This window comes from Chelmon rostratus, chromosome 17, assembly GCF_017976325.1.
Source record: "Chelmon rostratus isolate fCheRos1 chromosome 17, fCheRos1.pri, whole genome shotgun sequence".
NCBI lineage: Eukaryota > Metazoa > Chordata > Actinopteri > Chaetodontiformes > Chaetodontidae > Chelmon > Chelmon rostratus.
This window is the reverse complement of record NC_055674.1, coordinates 22869448-22894678: the sequence shown is the minus strand read 5'-3', so window position 1 is coordinate 22894678 and position 25231 is coordinate 22869448. Positions and strand designations below refer to the sequence as shown.

The 25231-nt window shown below is 43.9% G+C and overlaps 1 protein-coding gene across 1 annotated transcript; it reads left to right on the top strand.

Annotated features, from left to right (window-relative positions):
- The first annotated feature begins 5766 nt into the window (after positions 1-5766).
- Positions 5767-23636, top strand: rgs9a (regulator of G protein signaling 9a). Its single transcript, XM_041957032.1, has 17 exons — positions 5767-5835; positions 7946-8042; positions 9767-9817; positions 9931-10037; positions 11142-11193; positions 11600-11658; positions 13445-13521; positions 14114-14195; positions 14432-14494; positions 16887-16916; positions 17064-17125; positions 17405-17518; positions 18249-18364; positions 18660-18747; positions 20195-20333; positions 21887-21969; positions 22913-23636. The coding sequence occupies exons 1-17, from the start codon at positions 5767-5769 to the stop codon at positions 23067-23069; spliced, it is 1446 nt and encodes a 481-aa protein (XP_041812966.1). The 3' UTR covers positions 23070-23636.
- Positions 23637-25231: the final 1595 nt, after the last annotated feature.

Here is a 25231-nt window from a genome sequence, read left to right as displayed (position 1 = left end):
TTTAAATGCAAAATAACAATTCATGATTTCATTGTATTTGAATATATCAATTAATCAAACAACTCACAAAGCCACATAAATATGAAAGTGCTCCAGCTCTGACAGTGGATCTGTCAGGACTCTCTCTTCACAAGTTAATTTAAGAACCACCCAGACTGTGGTGGTTGGTATTGTCTGTGCTGTTAATTTGAAGGTCCACTTCCTGTGTTCTGTTGTGTTGGCTGTAACTTTACGTTTTGTTTTCCTGAGGCTCCCTTCCCCCCCCCCGATGCGTCGAGGAGTGATTGGGCACACCTGAGTTCACTTCCTGAAATTAGGACGCCTACTTAACCTCTGCGGAGACGCTCCTCGACGCCAGAGTACACTTCCACGTACCGTGGTATCAGTTGGTCTCAAGTCTCTTGTGGTAAAGTACTTGTTGATATCTCGTTAAACCTTTTTGGAGTAATCGTTTGTCTCTTCTCTTTTCGTTCCAGTGCCTCCCATGCCCACACAGCCCAGCACCCTCTGGACCTCTCTGAGTTTGTGTTTGTTTGGACCTCACGCTGCCAGCGACTGTTTGAGTTATTGCCTTTCTAGTGAAAATAAAACTTTTGTAACCTTCTCCGTTTCCGCTCCTGGGTCTCTCTCTGCACCCGCCGTCACAGAATACTCTGGCCATACATGGACCCAGCGGATTCGGACCCCTTTCGAGCGGCGCTCGCCCATCAAGGACTACGTCTCGGCCAGCACGAGGACATGCTGCGGGGAGTAATGGAGGCAGTACAAGGTCTCAGCGTCCAAGTCCGTGACCTCACCGCTTACCTCAGCCGCACGGACACCCGTGGCTCTCCTTCCTCCCCAAGTCCCACACCAGCGCCACCCCCACCGGCAACCGCTGCAGCCCAATCTACCTCTCTGTCTGTCTCTCAGCGTGAGCCGTATGTGCCGGCCCCCGAACCCTTTTCAGGTGAAGTTGGTAATGCTGGGGGGTTTATCTTGCGCTGTTCACTAGTATTTGATCAACAACCCCTTAGTTATCCTTCTGATAGAGCTAAGATAGCTTATACAGTTAATTTGTTACGGGGCAGGGCAGCGCAGTGGGCTACAGCGTTATGGGAACAGCACTCCCCCATTCTCTCGTCTTTCGACAGTTTCTCGAGGGAACTTAGTCGTATTTTTGATCATTCACGACAGGGGCAGGAAACTGCTAAACGCCTATTCTCCTTGGCGCAGGGAGCGAGATCAGTGGCAGATTACTCTATTGACTTCCGTATCGCAGCTTCAGAGAGCGGGTGGGGGGAGTTAGAGCTACGAGGTGTTTTCTTACGGAGTCTTTCTAGTGAGTTAAAGGACGAATTAGCTTCCAGAGATGAACCCGATTCCTTAGAGTCATTAATCTCCCTCGCCATACGCATAGATAACCGCTTGAGAGAAAGACAGAGAGAGAAAGCCCAGACTCGCCTCTCTCATGTTCACGAGCCAGCTTCCCTCGCTCCCCCTTCAGCCAGTGGCGGATCCTCCGGCCACTCCGCTGCTCCCTCCACGTCCTCCTCTCACCCTTCGGAGCCCATGCAGTTGGGTCGGACCCGTCTCCACCCTAGCGAGCGGCAGCGACGTTTCAACCAGCGGCTCTGTATCTACTGTGGCCAGGGAGGTCATTATCTCGCTAACTGCCCTCAGACGCCAAAAGGGCAGGCTCACCCGTGACGGAGAGCGCACTGGTGAGTCAGACATCCCCTAATATCAGCTCTCCCTCCCGCATTACTGTTCCCTCCTGTCTGCTTTGGGGTCGTGAGTCTCTTCCCATAAGAGTTCTGATCGACTCAGGGGCAGACGAGAGTTTCATCCACACCGAACTAGCCACCCAGCTTAAGCTCCCCCTTGAATCCCTCCCGGTGCCCAGAAATGTAACCGCCTTAGACGGCCGACGTATAGCTCAGGTCACTCAACGTACGCTCCCTGTCACGCTCATAATTTCCGGGAATCATAGAGAAGACATCCAATTCTTCGTCATTCCTTCTCCTCAGATCCCCCTGGTGTTGGGCCTCCCCTGGTTGCTTAAACATAACCCCCAGATAGACTGGACTACTGCCAGTATCACCACCTGGAGCCCATTCTGTCATGCCCACTGTCTTCGTTCGGCCAACCCCTTTTCTTCACGTGTTTCTCCACCACCTCCCACGCCCCCTGTCCTTACCTCCGTGCCTCCCGAGTACCATGACCTAGCCCCGGTGTTCAGTAAAGAGTTGGCCCTGTCCCTGCCTCCTCATCGCCCTTACGATTGCTCCATAGACCTCCTCCCTGGTGCCCCTCTCCCTTCGAGTCGCCTGTATAACCTGTCACGCCCCGAAAAGGAAGCCATGGAGACATACATACAGGATTCCCTAGCCTCTGGACTCATCCGCCCCTCCTCCTCTCCGTTAGGGGCAGGCTTCTTTTTCGTTAAAAAGAAGGATGCCTCCCTTCGCCCCTGCATCGATTTCCGTGGACTCAACGACATCACCGTTAAGAACAGGTACTCTCTCCCTCTCATCGACCCCTCCTTTGAACCACTCTGCTCCGCCACCATCTTCTCCAAACTAGATCTCCGTAACGCTTATCACCTCGTCCGGATAAAGGAGGGTGATGAGTGGAAGACAGCTTTCAACACACCGTTAGGTCATTTTGAATATCTTGTCATGCCCTTTGGTCTCACTAACGCCCCCGCAGTCTTCCAGGCTCTCATTAACGATGTCCTCAGAGACATGTTAAATCGGTTTGTTTTCGTTTATTTAGATGACATATTGATTTTCTCTCGGGATTTAGAGGAACATAGGCAGCATGTCAGACTAGTGCTTCAGAGACTTCTTGAGAATAAACTGTATGTTAAAGCGGAGAAGTGCGAATTTCATTCTGACTCAGTGAGCTTCCTAGGCTACATCATCGCCAAGGGTCAGCTAAGACCCGATCCTGCCAAGATCCAAGCTGTCACGGATTGGCCCGTCCCCACCACCCGGAAGGAGCTGCAGAGGTTTCTCGGCTTCGCTAACTTCTACCGCAGATTCATCCGTGACTACAGTAAGGTAGCTCTTCCCCTCACTAGACTTACTTCTGTTAAAATCCCCTTCCTGTGGTCTCCTGATTCCCAACAGGCTTTCGCCCAGCTTAAGGCACTGTTCACCTCCGCCCCAGTGCTCAAACACCCCGATCCCGCCCATCAGTTCGTGGTCGAGGTGGACGCGTCCGACTCCGGTGCTGGTGCCATCCTTTCCCAGAGAGACCCTCTGACTCACAAACTTCATCCCTGTGCTTTCTTCTCTCGCCGCTTATCCCAGGCCGAGCGGAACTATGACGTCGGGAATCGAGAGTTGCTGGCTGTGGTTTGGGCTCTTCAAGAATGGAGGCACTGGCTGGAGGGTGCTACGGTTCCCTTTTTGATCTGGACTGATCATAAGAACCTCGCCTACTTACGCACCGCTAAGAGGCTGAATCCCCGCCAAGCCAGATGGGCCCTGTTCTTGAGCCGGTTCAACTTCACCCTCTCCTATCGCCCCGGTTCCCGTAACACTAAGCCCGACGCCCTGTCCCGTCTCTTTGCTCCTCCCTTGGACTCGGAACATCAGGATGTCATCCTCCCGCCGGCTTGCATCGTGGGGATGGCTACATGGGAGATCGAATCCCTCGTGCTCAAGGCGCAGAAGCAACAACCGGACCCGGGTTCCGGTCCCCCCGGTCGCAAGTTTGTCCCGGATTCTGTCCGATCGCAAGTCCTCCAGTGGGCTCACTCCTCTAGACTTACCTGTCACCCTGGTTTCAACCGCACTCTTCAGTTCCTCCGCCAGAGTTTTTGGTGGCCCAGGATGTACCGTGACACCCGTGCGTTTATTGCCGCTTGCTCTGTCTGTGCCAGGGGAAAAGCTTCTCATCATCCCCCTGCGGGGTTACTGCACCCCTTGCCCGTCCCAAGCCGCCCATGGTCACACATCGCCGTGGACTTTGTTACTGGTCTTCCTCCATCTGAAGGTAACACTGTCATTCTAACTATTGTCGATCGCTTTTCCAAGTCTGTGCATTATGTTCCCCTGCCTAAACTGCCTTCTGCCCTCGAGACTGCTAGTCTACTCGTGTCTCATGTGTTCAAGCTTCACGGTATTCCCCTCGACGTGGTTTCTGACCGGGGTCCACAGTTCGCTTCCCAGGTGTGGCAGGAGTTCTGTAAGGCGGTGGGGGCCACGGCGAGTCTGCCCTCTGGTTACCATCCCCAGAGTAACGGCCAGACAGAGCGAGCAAACCAACATCTGGAGTCCGCTCTTCGCTGCGTGGCTGCTCATCATCCCGTCTCTTGGAGCACTCACCTGCCTTGGATTGAATATGCCCACAACTCCCTCTCCTGTTCGGCCACAGGTATGTCACCGTTTCAGTGCTGTCTGGGTTATCAACCCCCCTTGTTTCCCGAGCAGGAGACTGCGGTGTCCGTCCCCTCTGTGAAGGAGCACCTCCGGAGGATTAAGGAGGTATGGCAGTCGGCCAAAGCTGCTCTCACTCGCTCCACGGAGAGGAACAGACGGCTGGCCGATGCTCACCGCGTCTCCGCCCCCGAGTACCGACCGGGTCAGCAGGTGTGGTTGTCGTCACGGGATCTTCCGTTGGATGTCGAGTCACGTAAGCTCTCTCCCCGTTTTGTCGGCCCATTCGAGGTGTTGAAGGTCATTAACCCGTCTGCTGTCAGGCTCAAACTACCAGACTCTATGAAGGTCCACCCCACCTTCCATGTTTCTCTGTTGAAGCCGGTGCGTTCCAGCGAGCTCAGCCCGCCGTCCGCCGCCCCGCCTCCCCCCCGCCTCATTGACGGTCACCCCGCCTACACGGTGTCACGGATATTGGATGTCCGTCCACGCGGTCGTGGTTTCCAGTTCTTGGTGGATTGGGAGGGTTACGGTCCGGAAGAGCGTTCCTGGGTCTCCAGGGGGCTCATTCTGGATGACTCTCTCCTTCGGGACTTTTATGCCGCTCACCCGGACAAGCCGGGTAGAACGCCTGGAGGCGTTCGTTGAGGGGGGGGTACTGTGGTGGTTGGTATTGTCTGTGCTGTTAATTTGAAGGTCCACTTCCTGTGTTCTGTTGTGTTGGCTGTAACTTTACGTTTTGTTTTCCTGAGGCTCCCTTCCCCCCCCCCGATGCGTCGAGGAGTGATTGGGCACACCTGAGTTCACTTCCTGAAATTAGGACGCCTACTTAACCTCTGCGGAGACGCTCCTCGACGCCAGAGTACACTTCCACGTACCGTGGTATCAGTTGGTCTCAAGTCTCTTGTGGTAAAGTACTTGTTGATATCTCGTTAAACCTTTTTGGAGTAATCGTTTGTCTCTTCTCTTTTCGTTCCAGTGCCTCCCATGCCCACACAGCCCAGCACCCTCTGGACCTCTCTGAGTTTGTGTTTGTTTGGACCTCACGCTGCCAGCGACTGTTTGAGTTATTGCCTTTCTAGTGAAAATAAAACTTTTGTAACCTTCTCCGTTTCCGCTCCTGGGTCTCTCTCTGCACCCGCCGTCACACAGACAGGCTTTTCTCTGTAACCGGGGGATGAAAACAAAGGCTTCCTACAGCTGATTGGTGGATAAATCCATCCTTCCCATCCTGTCTTACAATCCCCACACAGGAGGAGTGTGTTGAAGTGCACTGCATGCACACACACTCTGTCAGCAACTATAGATATTATAAGTGGACTATCTCACACAAGGATTTGATTCGTTTTTTTTGGGTTTTGTTTTTTCCATCTGATTTGGTTGTGATTTATCTGCAAATATGACAATTAGAACAGCCCGTCCAAACCGGGGGCAACATTTCTGGCCCCGTATGCACTGCCTAAAAAAGGTGAGTGGATATCATTATCATTATTATTGGTTTTATTTAGTTTTTCACTCTATATCAAGTAGTTATATTATCCATAAAATAAAAGTCTTTAATTAATCTGAATTTTTAAACATTACAAATGCTGTATATTGATTGTTAAAGTTATTCTAAAGTTAAATTAAACTTAACATCTCCGGGTTATGCTGACATTTGCTTTTACGTGCAACAGTAAATTTCCCCTTTCTCCATTTTTTTCAAAATGAGATTTATTTGTTTTGTACATGAGAGTTCGGATTAAACGCACATTTAAATACATGTGTGTCTGCGCAAGACTTACACATGATTTGTTTGCCACCATGAGAGCAGGGACTTCTTAAAGATCAGCTCTAATTCCTCTTTAAAGCCAAGTGGCTTTGCTGCCCTGCTGCCAGGCGTCACTGCTGTCGAAATGCACCGAACAGTTCAGCAGCACAACCTGACCTCACCTGGCACATTCCTCACTGGAACTTGTTAGCTTTAAACTCACGGGCACATTGAGGCAAAGTGCAGGTTGACAGGACGGAGTCAACAGCAGAAAAAAACATTCAGCTTTTTTGGATTATAGTGTGAAAGAAAAACGATGTAATGTTCTGTAGAACAGACAAATTCAACCAGTGAAATCCAACTCAGTGTGTGCAGAGCTCAGCACGGGTCTCCATATTGACACACACCTCATTGCATTTTGTCCATTCCCTGTATATTTTTGGATGTTTATGTGTATACACGTAGAACTATATGTGCAGTCAGGGGGGTCTTAAAAACACCACCCATGTGGACAGGATCAGTCAAACCACTAACGTTGCAAAAACGGACAGCCTGCTCTTCCACCCAACAGCTGCAGCTGCATCAGCTGAAGAATTACGACAATTAAGAAAATGACAACACATAGGGTCTTTATTTTAATCCAATCAACTGTTTACACATGGCAGCACCACGTCACCCTGACTGAGAAGCTTAACCTGTGACGAAGCATTTCCAGGATGTACGAGGTTTGGGAAAGTGAGAGTGGGCTTCCATTTGCTAGAACAGCTTTACAGTGGTGAGGAAAAGAAGTGTTATTCTGAAATAAACCCACAGAAGAGATAGATGTATGAAGCAGCACAAAACAGAGATACTCAACTGTTTATATGTGCATGTTTAAAAAACAACTTTCATTCTAGCATAAGAGTACATGCAAGGTTTTTCTGGTCAAACTGCATATTATGGGGTTGCTATTTGCAGGACGCTTAAAGGCATACGCAACTATGGAGCTCCAAAGTAATCAATATGAAATAAATATATAAATAATTAGGAAATAATTCACATGAATAAATTGTAGGGAAAATATGTGCTTGAAATAATACTTTGCAAAAATAATAATAAAAAACTATTTAAAATTATTATTATTATTAAATGCTATTTCATCATTCTTACCTTAATAATTAAAGGACAAAATGCCCCTTTTTGAAAGCCTGCTTTTATTTTTATATTATTATTTAGCAAGTTTTGTTTCATAATGCTACTTTTTACAGTGTCACGTTTCTATTTCTTATGGCTTGTATCATTGTACCCTGTATCATTATGAAACTTGAAAACTGGAAATAAAATGTTTGTAATTAAATAAAACCCATGTTCAATAAAATTCATTTTTTAATGAAAATGAATAACAAAATAATATTTTCATAATAATGGTAAATGATTTAAAGCGCTTTGAGAACACAACGCACAAGTCTGCATTCACACATTAGGAGCTTTTAACCATTCACACACACTCACACACCGATGAACAGCACTTTGATCACTTTAATCACATAGCCAGTAATACTTTCACATCCATGTAACAAGCAAGATGGACTGAGACCTGGCCAAATGTTGGGCTAGAACAGAGATTGTAAATTTTGGCATTGAAAATAAAACTTGACATTGAAAAGGAAACATTTTATTTTCAATGCCAACATTTTGTGTCACTGTTCCAGTCCCATACACAAATGGCCTTATAACAATCACTGCCTGGAAAAACCTGTAAATCTCCAATCTCCAGCTCTCCCCTAACTTTCCTCCTTCTTGATTGTGTGAAACTCAGAAGTGTTTATCACTGTCCTTCTGCTTTCAGCTGGAGGCCGTTGTGGTGGAGATGCAGGACTCAAAAAGCGGGGTCAAAGGCTCAGAGCAGAAACTCAATGTCACCACCATCCCACATGTCATCGCTGGTGAGACACACACACATTCAGAGAGCCTGAGAAAGCAAACGCACACAGATTGTTTGATTTTGAAGTTGTGCTTTCAGCTTGTTCTCAAAGGAGGGTTATGTACATAAGAGAGCCGATGCCTGTTTTTACAAACATGCACAGCATATTTTTTTTCATTTTCTGCCAAGTTTACTGGCAGAATTACTGTATTGATTATTTCTAAAAGCAATGAATTTCTTAGATTCTGCAGTCTACGCTTCGATGTCCCTGCTCACTGACTCTTCATTTTAGGTCCTATCAAATATTATGTTCAGTTCCTAGAATAAAGACCAGATATGACAATGCTTTACATTTTGCTTCACAAGTAAAAGTATGCAATAAATTCATGTGACAAAGTACAGCAGTTTTACAGCACGGACTGAGCAGAGACGCTGCCGGCGGCCTTGCTGTCTAATCTGCTAACGCAGGCTAAATAAGGCAGCCTACAATTGGATGAGATCTGGACAGTGCTTTAGGAGCCAAAGTGGCTTTTAAGTGCTAAGACCAGTCTAAGACCAGCGAGGGAAAGGTCAACATGGATACACGGGCCAAACCCTCCATGTGAACTGGAGTGCTTTGAGTATAAGGTAATGATCAGGTGGAGCAGAAGCAGCAGTGTGATTCATCTACAGTGATTGTTACATCTACTTATTAATTTGTGTTGTCATGTCTCCTGACTAATGCTGCTCTCCATCATCCCTGCAATTAACTGAGAGCATGAGTTCATGAAAGTCACTGTGCTTTGAAATGAAAGCTGGTGGAAACACATTATTAAACCTAACTCGGAGACTCTGAGAGTCTGAGAGGTCATCAGTGACCCATTACTGATGGAAAACTGAGCCACGAATGAAAATAATACTGATAGTAAACTTTTCAGAACATAAGCTCATGTTCTCTGAGTTATATGATTATTTTCAGCACTGTGATCGTCAGACTTTTCATTTAGCACCATGATTAGCTCAAAATTTCAACTTTTTGGTATTTTGGTTCATGTCCAAAAGACATTGCAGTCAGCCTTATCTGTGCTTTCTGTTTAGAGCTCGTTTGCAAATATTAGTAAGGTGGTGAGCATGATAAATATTATACCTGCTAACTATCAGCATGCTCGTGTTGTCATTGTGAGGATATTTAGGTGCTTCCAAAGGCAAATGGACTGCCTTGAGGCTCTAGAAGACGTTCTGCCTCTGGCCAAAATACAGACATTATCGTCCTCAGATGACAGTCCCTTGACCATAAGTTGTCGGTGGACTGCTGAGTCTTGACCTGAGGTGATGGCTCTCCCGTGTGCTAATTTCTGATAGTTTTTATTGAATTTATCATAATTAAATCCAGTAAGGGCCTATAATTATTCTTGGGGCACACTCCACACTCCATACCTACTGACTCTTTAAACTTTAATGACAATCATTACAATAAGAATGATTTTCAACAATTTGGATGCCAGAAATTTGTAAAATGCAAATAGTTTGAGGAAGAGCAGGAAGTTGAGGGCTTATTTAATTAAAATTAATGATTTAGACAAAGTGGAATATGGTCTTGAGTCTTTAAAGGCCTGAAGTGTGCACTTAAGGTTTAATGGACCTTAACTGGTAGAAAACTGATACACAACCATGCAGAGACTGGAGTGTGTGTGTCTGTGTGTGTGTGTGTGTGTGTGTGTGTGTGGTCTGTACACTGTTTCAACTCTTATCTGTGTTTCCACACAGGTAAGGACATCATCGCGTGGATTGCCAACAAGATGAAGACCACTCCAGAAGGTAAAACACTGTAAAATCCAAAATGTGTTTAATAAAACATCCCCACACATTATTCTGGAGAGAAGACATCCATGGTCTCATCAGCTCACTTCCTCTCCATGTCTGTCCTCCAGAGGCTCAGGCCTTTGCCACCATGTTAGTGGCCTATGGCTACATCTACCCCCTGCAGAACCACAAGAAGCTGGTCATGTGCAACGATGCCAGCCTCTACCGCTTCCAGGTAAAACTTAATACCCACCACTTCTTTGCTGTCTATAATTGGAAGCAGTGGTGCAGTTGGACATCACAGGGGAACAGAATTTGGAGAGGATTTTCCTTCATTAAAGTCCTCACTGATAGTGTTAAAACCACAACAGCACAGCTCACTGCTGATGCTTTGATGGAGTGTGTGATGTGAAACAGTATTATGGGACATCACTAAGAAAGATATTAATAAGATAAAGGATTCATTTTTTTTAAAACCTGTCTGATATCAGTTATTGAGAGAAAGTCTGTTTTATTTCATCAAATAGGGACCATGCTATTTTAAATCTATCTTCTTAATTTATTTGTTTTTTCATGGTGGATTTTGATATTAAAACTTATTGATGAATCAGACCACTACATTTAAGCTGAAACGTCTCTTGACCTGACTGAACCTGACTTACTGCCAAATATGATAAACAAAGCCTGGCACAAGACCTGAGACTATGGGCTCTATTGTCATGAACAGCGCATCGCAGTCAAGTGAGCCCTGCCGAACATACTTCTGGTATTTCCGTGGCCACTTGGATCTGTTATAGCTGGGTGTGTTCGAATCACATTCACTGCTTTCATCCCCTTTAAGCACAGGGATCTCCCTGTCATGGTGCAGTGACCGTTTGGGGATCCTGTGGAGGGTTTTTCTCAGAGGAAACTAACTATTGTCTGAGACCTGCAGTTTAAAATATGAAACGTATTGCTCCACTTCATTTCTTATTTCTTATTGTCTCTACTATGCACAGAGCTACATGGAGCTACTCTGGCAAGCTAATGTGTATGGAGGCCAGCTTTCACAGCTGGGGTCTCTGAAAGTAATTCTAAGGGAAGTCTAATCTAACAATGATACTGTACGGATGATCCAGGACCCCAAACAGGAGATTTAGAAAGTGGAAAAACCCAAACTTGACAAAAGCCTGATGCCAGAATGTCCAGAACTGCACACTGTGTTCAGGTCAGGTAGCAAAGCTCTAGTGAAAATGTTGCGTGTGGAACATCTTACCAGGTGTTACATAATGCTGCCACTGTTACAGACACTCTACACACTGAATCACTAATACTGTCTTTCTGATCTAAACCTTTCCAGACCCCGTACTTCTGGCCTACACAGAAATGGGTTGCAGAGGACTCTGACTACGGTGGGTACAGTATGTCACATGGTGTCAGGGGTTGATTAGATCAGTGACTTGTAAAGATGAGTCACGAGCCACATGGTTAAGAACAACTTGAGTGTGGACAAATCTGGACGAGGAGCATGAATCAGGGGCACTCTCGCCTCCTTCAGCTCAACTGCCTGCAGCCAGGCACCTAAATGAGAAGTCCAGACTGTCAGATAAAACATGGAGATGAGACGACTGTGGAGCTGCAGGAAGGTGTGTTTTAGTGTGTGTGTGTACTGGACACACGTATCAAACTGAGCCGTTTTCTCTGATTGTGGAAAAAATTGCAAACAAGCAGATTTGAAGTGTTCACTTTGTACAACAGTTAATAATCATTTTTGTGACGTGTGTGATTGGTAACGATCTTGTTTTGCTCTGACTGCAGCCATTTATCTTGCAAAGAGGAACATCCGCAAGAAAGGCCAGCTAGAACCCTACGAACAGGTTCGTTGTGTTAGAAATGTGCTTCTTTCATTCTGTATGCTGTGAAAGCTTCGAGCAGTACTGACAGTTCTCCACGGGTCGCTTGTTTTCTCCTGACACGTGTTGACGTGGCTTCAGTGTGGCAACATGCGCTTGCCCAAGAACAGGTTGTAAATATGTCTGAGCAGAATGTCCTGCTGTCATACTCAGAAGCATTTGAGGAATTTGGGGGATTTATTTGTGAAAATACGCTCTGGTTTTTGTTTTAGCACCCATTCATTTCCTCCCAGCTCTCTGTTTAAGTTTCACAACTCAACTGTGAACCGTTTCAAAACGTCAGCAGTGAGTTTGGAGGAAGTTTGGGGAGAGTTACTGGATGCTACGACAACGAGTTCAGCGAGTGAATCTTTAAATTCCTGACTGTTTTTTTGGGATGTAATGTAATGTAATTTATTTATTTCAACAGGGACAACGCACAATAAGACATTAATTCTGTGCAACAAGAGAATATGCATTGTGCCAGGTGATAGCAACTTGCTAATTTCCACCTGTAGTCCCTGGGCAGGTTGATGGAATAATACATAAAAGAAAAATTACTAATAAAATCGTAGAGCAAGGCAGAGGTACAATATATAGGAGAAATAAATAGAGGCATAAAAGCAGACTCGACAGAACAAAACAGATTGCCTCCCAACACACACACACACGCACGCACGCACACACACACACACACAATTAAAATTGTTTGCACTCTTGAGTCGACAGTAGCCAACGCTTGGCACGATGTGAAAAAACGTGGGGACTTTTACATGAAATGATGTCTGCCGGCAGAGAATTCCATTGGGTCATAGCAATGCAAGAAAATGATGACTTCCCAAATACAGTTTTGCGTTGGGGTACACTACACTCACCCCTTGGATATAAACTATTTGCACAGATAAGTTCATCAGTTCTGTTTAATCCCCAGCTCAGCTGAAAGTGTGCTGTTCAAAGAAACATGTATTACAGAAGGGACCAAATCTCAGTCTTCCACTGCTGAATTCTGATCTTCTTGGTTGCAGTCAAACCTGCGGACTTGGTGCAACCTGTCTGAAAGGGAAACAATTGACCAGATGTAGCGCAGGGGCAGTTGGGAAATGTGTGTTATCAGTGTGTTGAAGTTAACCACCTTCACCCAGAATGCATCCTGCACATTCAAGCGACAGCACGGGTTGGGTACGAGTCCATGTCTTATCATAGCAGTGCAGTAAGGCTCAGTTAAACCTGGCTGTATCTGAGTCCAACTCCCTCTTAAACTACCACTTTTCTCCTCCTCATGCTTTCCTTTCTGTAGTTGAAGACATTTAAAGCTATTTTACTGGATCCCAACAGTCATGATAGGGAAATCATTGAAACTACAACCACTCTTTGAGCTCAGTACAAACTGCCTATGAATGAAAACCATGTGAAAATATTTCAGTTTTTAGGAAATTTAGGTTTATTTTAAGTGTTTTCCTTATTAAAAAAAAATGCAATTATTTATTTGGTAAAATATTTATTAAAATGTTGTTATTGCTCCATTTCCCACAATGCAACCCTTTGGTGTCATAGTAAAGTAAGTCCAGCGGCCTGGTGTGTCCGGCAGACTTTCTGTTAACTGTGTAGCCTCTGAACCGAAGATGATCACATCATCAGGGTTATTCTTTCTCTCGTCTCTTCTCAGAGTGTCTTCACTGTTTCTTCCATGTGTTTGGTTCTCCATGAACGTGTGAGGAGTGATTTAACTATGTGCTGCTCCATGCTGTGACTGTGATTGTGTTACAAACAGGCACATTACAACCACCTTCATGAATGGCTGAACCACAAGTGGGACTTTATCGTGATGCAGGCCACCGAGCAGTACAAGTAGGTAAAACCATTCCAGCTTGGTGCTGAACCTCAGCACTTCAATCATGTTTTGGTGGCACCTAACCGTTATTTGACCGTGGAAATGAACAGGAAAAGGAGGGAAAGGATTCCAGGGATCACAAGATCAAACAAGATCTAACAAACCATCTGACACATTACATGGGCTGGCCTGTACGGAGGCTACAGCAGCTACATGTGTAGTCTCTGTAAATAAGATTCTGAATCTGACCACACATCTGACGCCAACTTTCACTTCCTGATGTTTTTTGATAACGTGCTGTGGACACGTTGTGGTTAGTACCAGGGTTCAGTGCCCAGGCCTAGATGACTCTTTCAAATACTAAAGGTATGGCAGCAAACACTTTAATTTTCTCATGCACATATGTATCTATACATGTATCATATGTCTGAGAAGTTAGACATTTTTTGACAACCTTGCCCCCGTTTGGAGACCACTATACCCAATCTGTCAACACAATGAGCATTTTAGGTTGCTTAATTCAGGTTTTACATTTTGGTAAATTAGTTCCTGTTAACACTGCTTGAACTTCCAGTTCTTTCTTTTTCTATGTGTGTGTGTGTGTGTCAGGGCCGGTAAGGAGAGGAAGAAGCCGGATCGTGTGGTGTTTGACTGCCAGGAGAGGGCTTACTGGATAGTGAACAGGCCACCGGTCAGTGTGTGTGACTCTTTGTGTCGATATTTTGGACTTTTTGAAATCAGGTGTTCACAGCTAAGTGAGCATGCACACACTCCAGCATGCCATTGGTACATGTTTGCATATGAGCTCTCATTATACCTGCAGTAGTAGCAGATTATGGTCTTTTTACACTTACTGTACATTGAACCTGTCCCCTGTGTGTTTGTGTGTGTGTGTGTGTGTGTGTGTGTGTGTGTGTGTGTGTGCAGCGTCGCACTCACAGTGCTATGGACTGTGGTCCCGAACGTCTTATTGATCCCAACACAGATGAGGTAACAGGTCAGTATATGCATGCACACACACACGTACACACACACACACACACACACACACGCACACACACACACACACACACACACACACACACAGTGGAGGGTTTGAGGATTGGGGTCAGCTGGTCTTTTAAGAAACTTACTGGAGCTTAACATGGAGAGTAGAACTGCTGGCCTGATCTCTCTATCCACTTAGAGAGAAGAGTAGTGGCTCTCTCTCTTTCTCTCTCTTCTCTCTCACTCCTCTTCCTCTCCTTTCCTTCCTTTTCTTTCTCTTCATTCTCCTTCTTTAACTTTCCTTTCACACAGCTCAGTCAGATCCATTTTTAACTACAACCAAAACATGTAACAAAGCAAGCTGGTTTTCAGATTTTTATTTTTGTTCCATTTTTCAAATTCTGTGCTGTGTTATTAATAGCGGGTGAAATTGGAGGTTGAGCTTTCTCGTGAATTCACATTTAATATCAGGATACATGTAGACAGATAAATGTGAAGAATGCTATTTTACACAGCTCTTGTTGACATCTGCTCCATAACAAAATCTCACTGATCCTGTGTAGTGTTCATTGTCACACTGATTGAAGAAACGTCTCTGAGACATGTTGTTGACATGGCTGTAGCCGTGCAGTATTATGGAATTGCCCAGAGAGAGTCCTGTGCTGCTGTCTGAGGGGTCACTGAGCTTAATGTTCATGGTAAAATGTGAAATAGTGCCAGATGTCTGTAAGTCTGAGCAGCTCCTACTGTATCTGCTTTGCTTGGAAGCAAAGCAAGGAGCATTAACGTGACTTAAGGTGCTTATCAAACCCAAGAAAGCTTAAGTTCAATCTTGGGTCCCACAAGAGAAAAGTTCCCATAAAAACAAATGAACAGCTTTCTTTCCATGAAATGATTGAGCTTGTTACTGGACCAGTACACGCTGTAGACACATCCTCTCAGTCAATCTAAAGAGTTTCCATTCACTCCATCCTCAATAGAAAAACAAAGTCCTGGCATTTGCTGTTTGCTTTGTTATTATGGGATATTTTACTATATAACCTCAAACACATCACAGTGGACACAAAACATTGAGGGAGTCCTTCTAGCTGAACATGTTGCCTCCATAGATTCATTATGCTTTTGTGTTTTTCCAGTGCTACCCTCATGTTCTGTGTATTTGCTGGTGTTAAAGTTGTCCACACAGCTGTTAGCATGGTGGCCATGCTGAATGAAGGCTCACATGCTCACTACACTGAAACAATGTTTAACATGTAGATAATCTGCAGGACCTGCACATCAAAACAAGACTGTGAACTGTGACAAAGAGTCCAAGCATCTGGAGGATGCAGTTAGCATGCCGAATAGATGGAAGCCAGGGGTGGAATGCAACAATGCAAATACGTTCACTCTAGTACTGTACTTAAGCACAATTATGTGAGGTACTTATACAACACTTAAGTATAAGCAGGGAGCAGAGAGTTCCTGAGCTGAGGGGTCCTGACTGTCATGACCCGGTCACCTTTAGCCTTGAGCCGGGACTCAGGAACAGCCAGTAGAGCCCTGGTCCCTCTCAGTAAAACCTTAAATAAATTCTAAAACTGACTAAATTGGCTAAAACAAGGCTGATATGATCTCATTTTCTAGTATTTGACTAGAAACTTCAACCTCGTCTGCACTCATCTGCCCACATCAGCACAAGCAGATCTGTTTTGGAAGCAGGAAATTACCAAACAGATGTTGTTTCATCCATTGCACTTTTTCTTGTCTTGTCTTTTTCTCTGTTCGAACAGATCTCCTTACACTGACGAAGATAAGAGAGTAAAAATAGGAGTGTACAGTGTTTTATCCAGATTGTCCTTCCTGTGTGTAAACTACGCTCATATATGAGCGTGTGTGCCATCTAGCCTTTAGACGGTCTCTCCAGGTTTTGTTGCCTGCGTAATAATTAATGTAAAATCACCCACTGCATTATTTTTAAGAGCTTGTAAATTTGTCTAATTGGTCATGTGGGAAAAACGCTTTAAATTTTACTTTCCGCCTATTAAAAAACAGGTCAACTTAAATTACAATCTCAATTTTAAAAAGGCAAGTTGAGATGTTTCATTCAGGACAGCAATCTTACAAATGCACAGTCAATTTTCCTGAAAACTTGCTGCAAATGTAGCGATTTTTGGTTTTAGTAATCCCAAATGATGTTTTTTATCTTGGAGGGACTGTTGTTCTGTTATGCTCCACCTCTCTGTCTGTGTTTCAGCAGTAGTCACTTTCTTTAGGTGTAGCAGCATCAGGTGTTCCTCTGTGCTCAACCCTCTGTTAGACTTACCTGCAGTGCATACATTGTGTTTTTCAAAATGGTTAGAGACAAACAAACTGTTCCCATGGAAACAAACATTTTCCTCTTCTTGTCTCTCAGAAAATCAGCTTTGACATATACAGACGCATGGTAAGTCCTAGTATTTAACACACATGCTGAATGACCATCTGATTTTATCAGAAGATGAGAGTGTGATATCTTATGATTTCTAAAACTTAAGCCAAATTTCACCCCCCAAAAAATAATGTTTTCATTTGTGTTCTTCTTTTATTCTAGAACATATTCTATCAACAAGCCATCATGAGGTCAAAGGTCAAATCTAGCGTGTCCCTCGGGGCGTAAGTTCTATGGTTTCTTATCTATTTGGGAATATTTCTAGGAGATCAAATTAATTTGAAGCATTTTCTTGTAATTATGTTGTATCATCTTGTAATTAGATCTATATCTATATCTAAGATCTATATCTTATCTTATTATATATGGTAAAATGTGTAGGATCGATCACACACACCTCTCACACACACACACACTGAGGTCAGATAGATGAGTTTAGAAACAGTAAGGAAGCATTGAGGCTCTGTGGATTCCACTGATCTCATAATATTCTGGTTCTGTAGACTGGTCAAGTACGTCACGACCTACAAAAACCACGACCCGTTCCTGGCCCCCTGTCTACCCAGCAACCCCTGGCAAACAGACAATGACACATACTGGACGCTCAACATGAGGAGGTGAGGCCTGCTTCATTTTCTCCATCTACCTGACGGTGTCTCGCATCATGAAAGGATTACACTGATGACCTGGGATTACAGTAATCAAATAGATCAATAAAATAAAAAACAAAACAGGAAGTGCATGCTGTTTCCTCGCAATATGGTTTGTATTCCCTCTGACTCATAGAGGAAGTCTGGGCTGTAATATGATATAATATTATATGTTGAGGGAAAGAGGACAGGCGGGGTTTCATTTGAGACATATTTGTTGAATATTGGTGCAGTGCAAACTGTGGAGTGTGAAAGTGTGAAAGTTCATACTTTACCTTGGAAACAAGGATGAAAAGGAGAAACACTTTGTAGCTTTTTCAGATGCTTTCAACCACATTAAACCTTGATCTTTTTTCTTTTTTTAATACCCAAAATAATGTTTTCTACCAAATGTACAGAGATAGACAGTGTCTCCTGGTAAAATGAAATCCACAAAAGCTTTTTGTATGGAATTATGTCTTCAAATCTTTTGGTTCTGGACTTATAAATCCACTTAACAAAAAATGTAAAAGCAAACCTTTAATTTCATCTGTACAATACAAAACCAATTTAAATGAATTTTATATGACACAAACATAACTCCAGACAGATGGGTCTGCATAGTGAATGCATCAAATAGCTGGCTGTAAAAAGCATATGTGGATACTAAAATCCCTGCCATGAGCAGTGTGTGACGAGTCACTGTGTTTGTGTCCAGAGTTGATGTCCCCACTAAGATGCGAGTAGAGCGCTGGTCCTTCAGCTTTTTCGAGCTGCTGAGCGACCTGAGAGGCAGAGACGACTTCAAGGTCTTCCTCAAGAAAGAGTTCAGCGGTATGTTTGCCAAATTTCACCCAACACATTTCAGTCCATCTCTTGTGTTAAACCTGACTCAGCACTCCTCAGGTTTGAGGAGTGGTGTGTGTTTACAGCTGTCACCAAAAGCATCCCCGTTACTGTCTCTCCCTCCCTGTAGTTTTGGTCCTCATAGTAAGCTAAGGCGCGTACTGGGCTAGCAAAGCAGGTTTAAAGATGTGATATTTTTGATCTTTCAGTCCAAAAAACAGGATCTGACGACATGCAGCTGACACGTGAAATGTATCTGTGTGTGTGTGTGTGTGTATCCCAGGTGAGAATTTGGCTTTCTGGGAGGCAGCTGAGGAACTGAAGTTGGGCTCTGCATCTTCCATGTCAGCAAAAGCAGAGACCATTTTCAAGTAAGACAAATAAATTGTCGTCTCTGTGCGTGTGTGCATGTGTATGTGTGTGTGTGTATGTGTGTGTGTGCGGTATTCATTGTCAGATACTAACAGTAAAAAGCGTTGTATATCTGTCTATATACTGTACATACAGTGTGTTGATTGAGCTCTTTCACAGCTTTCCATGAGTCATGTTCCTGCTTTCTTTTATATGTCATGGACTGGTCCTAGTTCAGTTGTCCTTTCATCCTTCATTCACAAAATGTCAGATCAGTCTACCTGACCAAACTGCTGCTCAGTCTGTTCCAAGAGGAAATATGTACTTTGTATGAAAGCAAGTGTCATGTATCTGTTTTTGTCTAATATCTGCAAATGAAGGTTTTTACAGTCAGTGTAGTGTGTAGCATACTTGGATGGATAAAACAGACTTTTGAGTGTACAAATCTAGTCTATTTATTTTCAAAGCATAGAGGAGCAAAAGGATAACCATGTCGCTGCTCACCAGCAGCTCTGGATCAACCGACAGTCACATTTCCTCAAGACCTCTAAGGTCCCCAGGCTGCCCTTGAATGCCTGAAAGTGGCATCCATCAACTTTTAACAACACACCATTAGTTTCCTTACCCTCTCAAAACTTATTACAATAACTGTAGAACAATGAAATGCCGCTGCCATCATCTTCACTGACATCACTGTTGGGTGTGGCTACAGGTGCACACATCTGTATCAGTGATGCCAGCTGTGGTCAGAGGTGGAGCAGACTGAAACCTCCAACCAGAGAGGGCAGTCAAACACGTCTGTTCAGACAGCTGTCAAGTTATCTTTTCCATTTAATAGTCATGAATACGTAAGCAACAATAAAAGATAGTCAGGAAAACACTTGAATTTCACAGTGAAATAAATGTTAACTGCTTCATCAGTCAGTGTGTGTGTGTGCAGTTTAATTCAGGTATTGCTCCATCATGATAGGTGCATAGTAGTGGTTGACCACACCCACTTTAATCCAGTGAGAAGAGCAGAGACAAATCATATATTTCAGTGCCATTTGACCGTGGCGGTGCTGTTTGGATTGTGTAGGAGCAGTGTGAACTGGCACTAGGGGGGGTGACTCTGGGACGCCGGAGTTCACTGCCTACCCTCCTGGAGGTGACGTGGGACTAAGTAGGCGAAACACTGTTGAAGGGAGGTTTCCACCTGATGACCCCCAGAGACGTGTTAGGAATCACTGCTCTTTGGCATGTATAGAGGCAGATTAGAGCTCCAAGGTTCTTCACTGAGAATGAATCCTCTTTTTGAGCACAAGTATCTTGTGTTTAAATTAATGTGAAATGTGAAAGTAACAAAAACTGCCCTGACTTTGGCAGAAATAGTGTGAACCCATGGGATCATAACCTTCAGAAGCTGATAGAGAAAATAAGGTTTCAGCCAAGCAGTATAATATTGATCTGGAGTGTGTGTGTGTTCAGGACCTTTCTGGCCCCTGGTGCCCCCCGCTGGATCAACATTGATGGCAGGACAATGGGTTTGACGGTGAAAGGCCTGGAGCATCCTCACCGCTACGTGCTGGAAGCAGCCCAGACACACGTCTTCCTGCTCATGAAAAAGGTGCGTCTGTGTGCTGTTAAAGAGGCACCATCTTTCTAACCCTGTAGCTAATGAGGCTTGTAATTTTATCTTTTAAGGATTACTTAATTTGAGTAAATGCGTGATCCAAACACACATTTTCAGAGTGAGGTCACGTTAAGTCAAGTTGATTTGTATAGTGCTTCACACACGACAAATATGTACTTATTAAAAAGAATAGAAATACATATTGAACATGTCTAAAAGAAACATTCCATAAAAGTTAATCATCACATCACATGCCCAAAGAGAGACACAGGCAGACAGAGAGATGGAGGCTCTGGCTTGTCATAGGCCTGAGAGAGCAGGTGAGTCTCAAGCTTGATTTTAGCTGAATGTGCCTTCACCAGATTTACTTCTGGTCATGGGTTCAGTTAGCAGACCAGACTCTGATGATTCGAGGGTTCTGGAGGGTTTGGTAAGCAGTGAGCAGGTCAGACTTTTTTTTAGGAGCTCACCATTAAGTGATTTGTAGACAGTGGGCCATATTTTGAAATTAATTCAGCTAGTACTAGTTTTCCTGTCTCTGACCTCCAGGACACACTGCACAGATCTCGAGTTTTGGGTCATCCACTGTCTAAAGTCATGGATTCAGTTGACAAGGTCATTTATAGGGATGAGGTTAAAGTGTGAGAGTGAAATATATAATTGTGTATCATCAGCATATGAATGGTAAAATACATTGTTCTTCTGTATCATGGAACCAAATGCATATAGATTGTAAAGAAAGGGGCCTAGAACTGAGCCTTGTGGTAAATGTTAAAGTTGGCAGATTTAAAGCCCTGAAGAGACGCCTGTTCAGTCAGAAGAGAGCCAGTGAATGACACAGCCAGATAGGCCGACTGAATTTTCTGGTTTACTGAATAAAGTGCCATGGCCGGCGGTGTGACAGGCTGCTGTCAGATCTAGTAACACTAAAATGGAGAGTTTGTTTGAAGCACTGTTGATCTTCAGATCATTGATTACTTTTATGAGAGCTGCTTCTGTGCTGTGGTCAGTCCTGAAGCCGGATTGATACACATCACACAGATGATGCAGTGATAAGCAACAATGCAGCAGTTTGTAGACACTAAGAAAAGAGACGGTCTGTCGTTGCTTCACACAGATGGTTCTAAGTTGTTTTTTTTAGTATTGGCGTAATAATAGCACGCTTGAGGGAAGAGGTGAAGGCTCCTGACTGAAAAGAACAGTTTATAATATTCAGTACATCATGTGACAGACAGGAATACGTGTTTGCCATATTTTGTGGTAGAGATAGAGGAGCAGAGCTGCTGTATCACCTCTTCTAGATCATTAAAAATGTATGCATTGTATCATGATGTCATCATGGAAGAAGGTGCCGAATTCATGACATTTCACTGGCGAGAGAAGCCTAGCAGCTATTGATCTTGTTGGGTTTGCCCGTGGTGGGGAATAGATTGTTTCGGTTGTCATGGATTGTCTGAGAAATGTGGGATTGTCTAGAAAATTTCGTTCAGGCTCTTTTGTCGTGCACCTGAGGTCACCTGCTGTTTCACATGCTTTCATTGGTACAGGATACTTTCTTCCGTTACCTCAAGTCACCGGTATACAAGGACATCCAGAAGAAGGCCATGAGCCCTGAACCTCATAACTTCAGGTTGGTGGCTTCACGGATCTGATCCCTACTATACTTTACTGACATCTAGCAATCACTGCACATGAAGACATGTTGACCACACATGTTCAGTATTTCCTTTTGACATCCAAATATGGGTACAAAAGGCTTCAAAATATGTGTATAACTGTGGCATCATCCACCCTAAACCTGGTTGATAGGTGAACTGTACACTCACTGGGGGCGGGGGTGGGCATGGACCAGCCTCTCCAAGGTCTCCAAAAGGTGTGATGTCACTCTCCTTAGCTTCAGGCTCAGGTTGAAGATGTGCTCAACTACTCGCAAAACTGGTCTGCACCGGATATAAGAAGCCTGGAGCTGATGCCATGCAGACCTGCAGCCTTTCTCAGCATGATCCTCCTGATTAGAAAAATGCTGACAGGTCAAACAAGAATACTGCAGCTGAAACTGGAGAGGCTCCTGAATAAACTCACATACATGTCAATGGCACTGAAGCCTAGAAAGATACTGAATGACCTGCGTGGATTTTCCAAAGCAATGTGCACGGTGCTTTGTGAAAGAAAGATTAAATTTGTCATCCTTCAACGCTGTGAGCACCACATGAAATTCCACCACCTCTGTTGCATTGGTGTGGAGACCTCCAGACCTGGACAAATGACCAAAAAACTGTATGGCTAGATATCAGAAAATGTTTTTTTTGTTGTTGGAGGGAGTGAGCCTTTAATCATTTACGGCTGCACTGTGAGCATAAGGTATTCCAGCCTCATCACACTAGAAAATGAATGCTAACTCCATATCTGGCCAGGACAAGGCTTGTAACTACACTACAGGTTTCACCATCTGTTGGTAAATCTCAGCAAGCTTCATTAATCCATCTGAAGCCACTAGCAACAGTTCTGACCCTCCCTAGAGAAAGAGGTTTTACAATCATGTTGAGTTCATCATGTGTCTGTTTGCACCCCAGTCCGGCCCAGCTGGAGCAGAATGCTCAGAACCGAAGCCCGGGCATCCATCCCATCATCCTCTGGCAGCAGGAGGAGGAAGACAGAGCCAAGGCTGCTGCTGCCGCCGCTCCTGTCGACGTCAAGGCCATGATGAGCAAAATAGACAGGAAGAAGTAGAGGTGTACAGTGGAGGGGTCCACATATCACGTCATCCACAAAGTACCAACGCAGGAAGCAGCCCTCGATTAGGGTCTGTATGTACGCTGTACATAAGGATTTGCTTTGCTCTCCAGTGTCATGCAATGAATGTTGTTCTAGTTTAGCAAATTACCAAATGTGAAAAATGCAGCTTTCATCATGAAGGATTACTGAACCGGCCTAACAGGCACACGGCCCCCTGACCCCTTGAGCTCCTGGGCAAGCGTTAACATTTGTTGCTGGGATATGCAGATACCAAATGACTGTCTTGTTCCTTTGTATAAGGGGTGGGGGGCCTTTTAACAAGAAAAAAGACACGTCCAGAATTGGCTTGTAAATATCAAAGATCAGATATACCACGCCATAGAGTCTGAGCACCTCCAGAGACGTGCAAATACAAATATTAATGTCAAAATTTGTATGAACAAATTAAATTTATCTCATGTTGAATACTTAAAAACACTTTTTGGAGATTCAAAATAATATATTATTATCATTATTATTGTACATTAGCAGCTTTGTCCAAAGCAATTGTCTGCTTTTCACTAGAGCTGAACAAAGCTTAAACAACATTTTTTTTTTTTTTAGCTGAGCTTGTTATAGTTATTTCATGCATATTACTTCATACAAGTAACAGCGTGAGGAGACACTGCAGCTAGAGTTACTGCAGTGTGTGATGACTGAATACTGGTGGCTGTTTGTACATACTGCTGTCCACAAGACATGTTTAATCAGATTTAAGCTTTATTTTTACTTAACTATCTGTACTCTGCAAACTGCTGAACCAGCCATAGTCACAAGGCACCACAGCATGTCAGATCATTGAAGTTAAAGGGAGCTGATTTCTCTGCATTTTTATAGTATGTAAATCTGATTATCTCTGCAAATTGAATAAATGAGATGAAGATAAAGCTGACTTCAGATCGTTGTGTTTGTGTGTTTTATGTGTCATAGAATAATTAGAATAATAAGCTGTTGGTCAAATATAGCTGCAACAGTGATGCAGTTAACGATAAGGAAGAGTCACAGAAGGGTCAACACTATTGCAGCTAATAAAAGTGATATGAGATGTTTGGAATATCACCAGTCTTACACATGAACATCTGTTTACTGTACTTTTCAGTGTGTGCAGTAGTGATGTCTTCTGTGAGGAGATTTCTAGTCTGATGAGATCCTTTACAAGCATTTACCAAGCAGGGAGGGTCTAAACAAGGAGATGCTGATGCTGATTGCATAATGTGAGGTGTAGGATCCAGGTTTTTTGGATCTTTTGGAACTTTACCAATAGGCCTGTTGGGAACTAAAAGTCAGGAATCACCTTTAACCATTATTTTTTTTCCAATAGTTTCTCTCAAGCCCCTGAACTTTCAGAAAATACTAAATCACTCTGCCACTTTAAGGTTAAAGGTCGTGACATTCTTGCTTTTGACAGTGTGTTGGCTCGTGTGTTGTGCCGTGTGCAACTTCAGAAGTAAATGCTACATGTTGCAAGATGCAACTAAGCCCATGAACAGCGAGGGCTTTTGCATCTTGTACAAGAAGTAAAATTAGCAGCACAATGAACAAATAAGACTGCTAGGCATGCTAGCAGCTCTGTGGGGCTTATGCACTGCATTGCTCTGAGCAAAATGCTAACATCAGCATGCTTACAATGACAACACCAACGTGCTGATGTTTAGTAGGTATCATGTTCACCATGTTCACCAGCTTAGTTTAGTGTGTTTGAATGCTAACATTTGTCCAGCTGAGGCTGATGGGAATGTCCTCAGTGTTGCAGGTATTTGGCCGTAAGCCAAGATATTGGACCTGATGATGACACTAGATGAAAAGTTAGAGCATGAAGTTATTACAATTCATCCTGAGGGGGACATTAATATGTGTGTCGAATTCCAACACAATGCATCCAATAGTCTCTGACATTTTTTACTAAAATCCAAATAACCACATAAAGGTGGTGATAGAGGAAAAGTGATGGACTGGCAGAGCACCTCTGCCACCTTTTCTCCTGTGAGCTCAATATTAACATGCCAGCACCCCCCTAACAGTCAGAATGCTAACTTATATTTAAGTTGTATTTCAAAACACTACTTCTAAAGTAGTTCCTGATGTCTGCAAGGATAACTCAGCCCTGAAAATGTTCA

What these genes read in the sequence shown, in the direction of transcription:
- rgs9a (XM_041957032.1), top strand. Translation starts at nt 5,767, where the DNA reads ATGACAATTAGAACAGCCCGTCCAAACCGGGGGCAACATTTCTGGCCC. An exon ending in CCAGCCTCTACCGCTTCCAG is followed by an intron (nt 10,038 to 11,141) that starts GTAAAACTTAAT and finishes AAACCTTTCCAG; the next exon opens with ACCCCGTACTTCTGGCCTAC. An exon ending in CCTCAAGAAAGAGTTCAGCG is followed by an intron (nt 18,365 to 18,659) that starts GTATGTTTGCCA and finishes TGTGTATCCCAG; the next exon opens with GTGAGAATTTGGCTTTCTGG.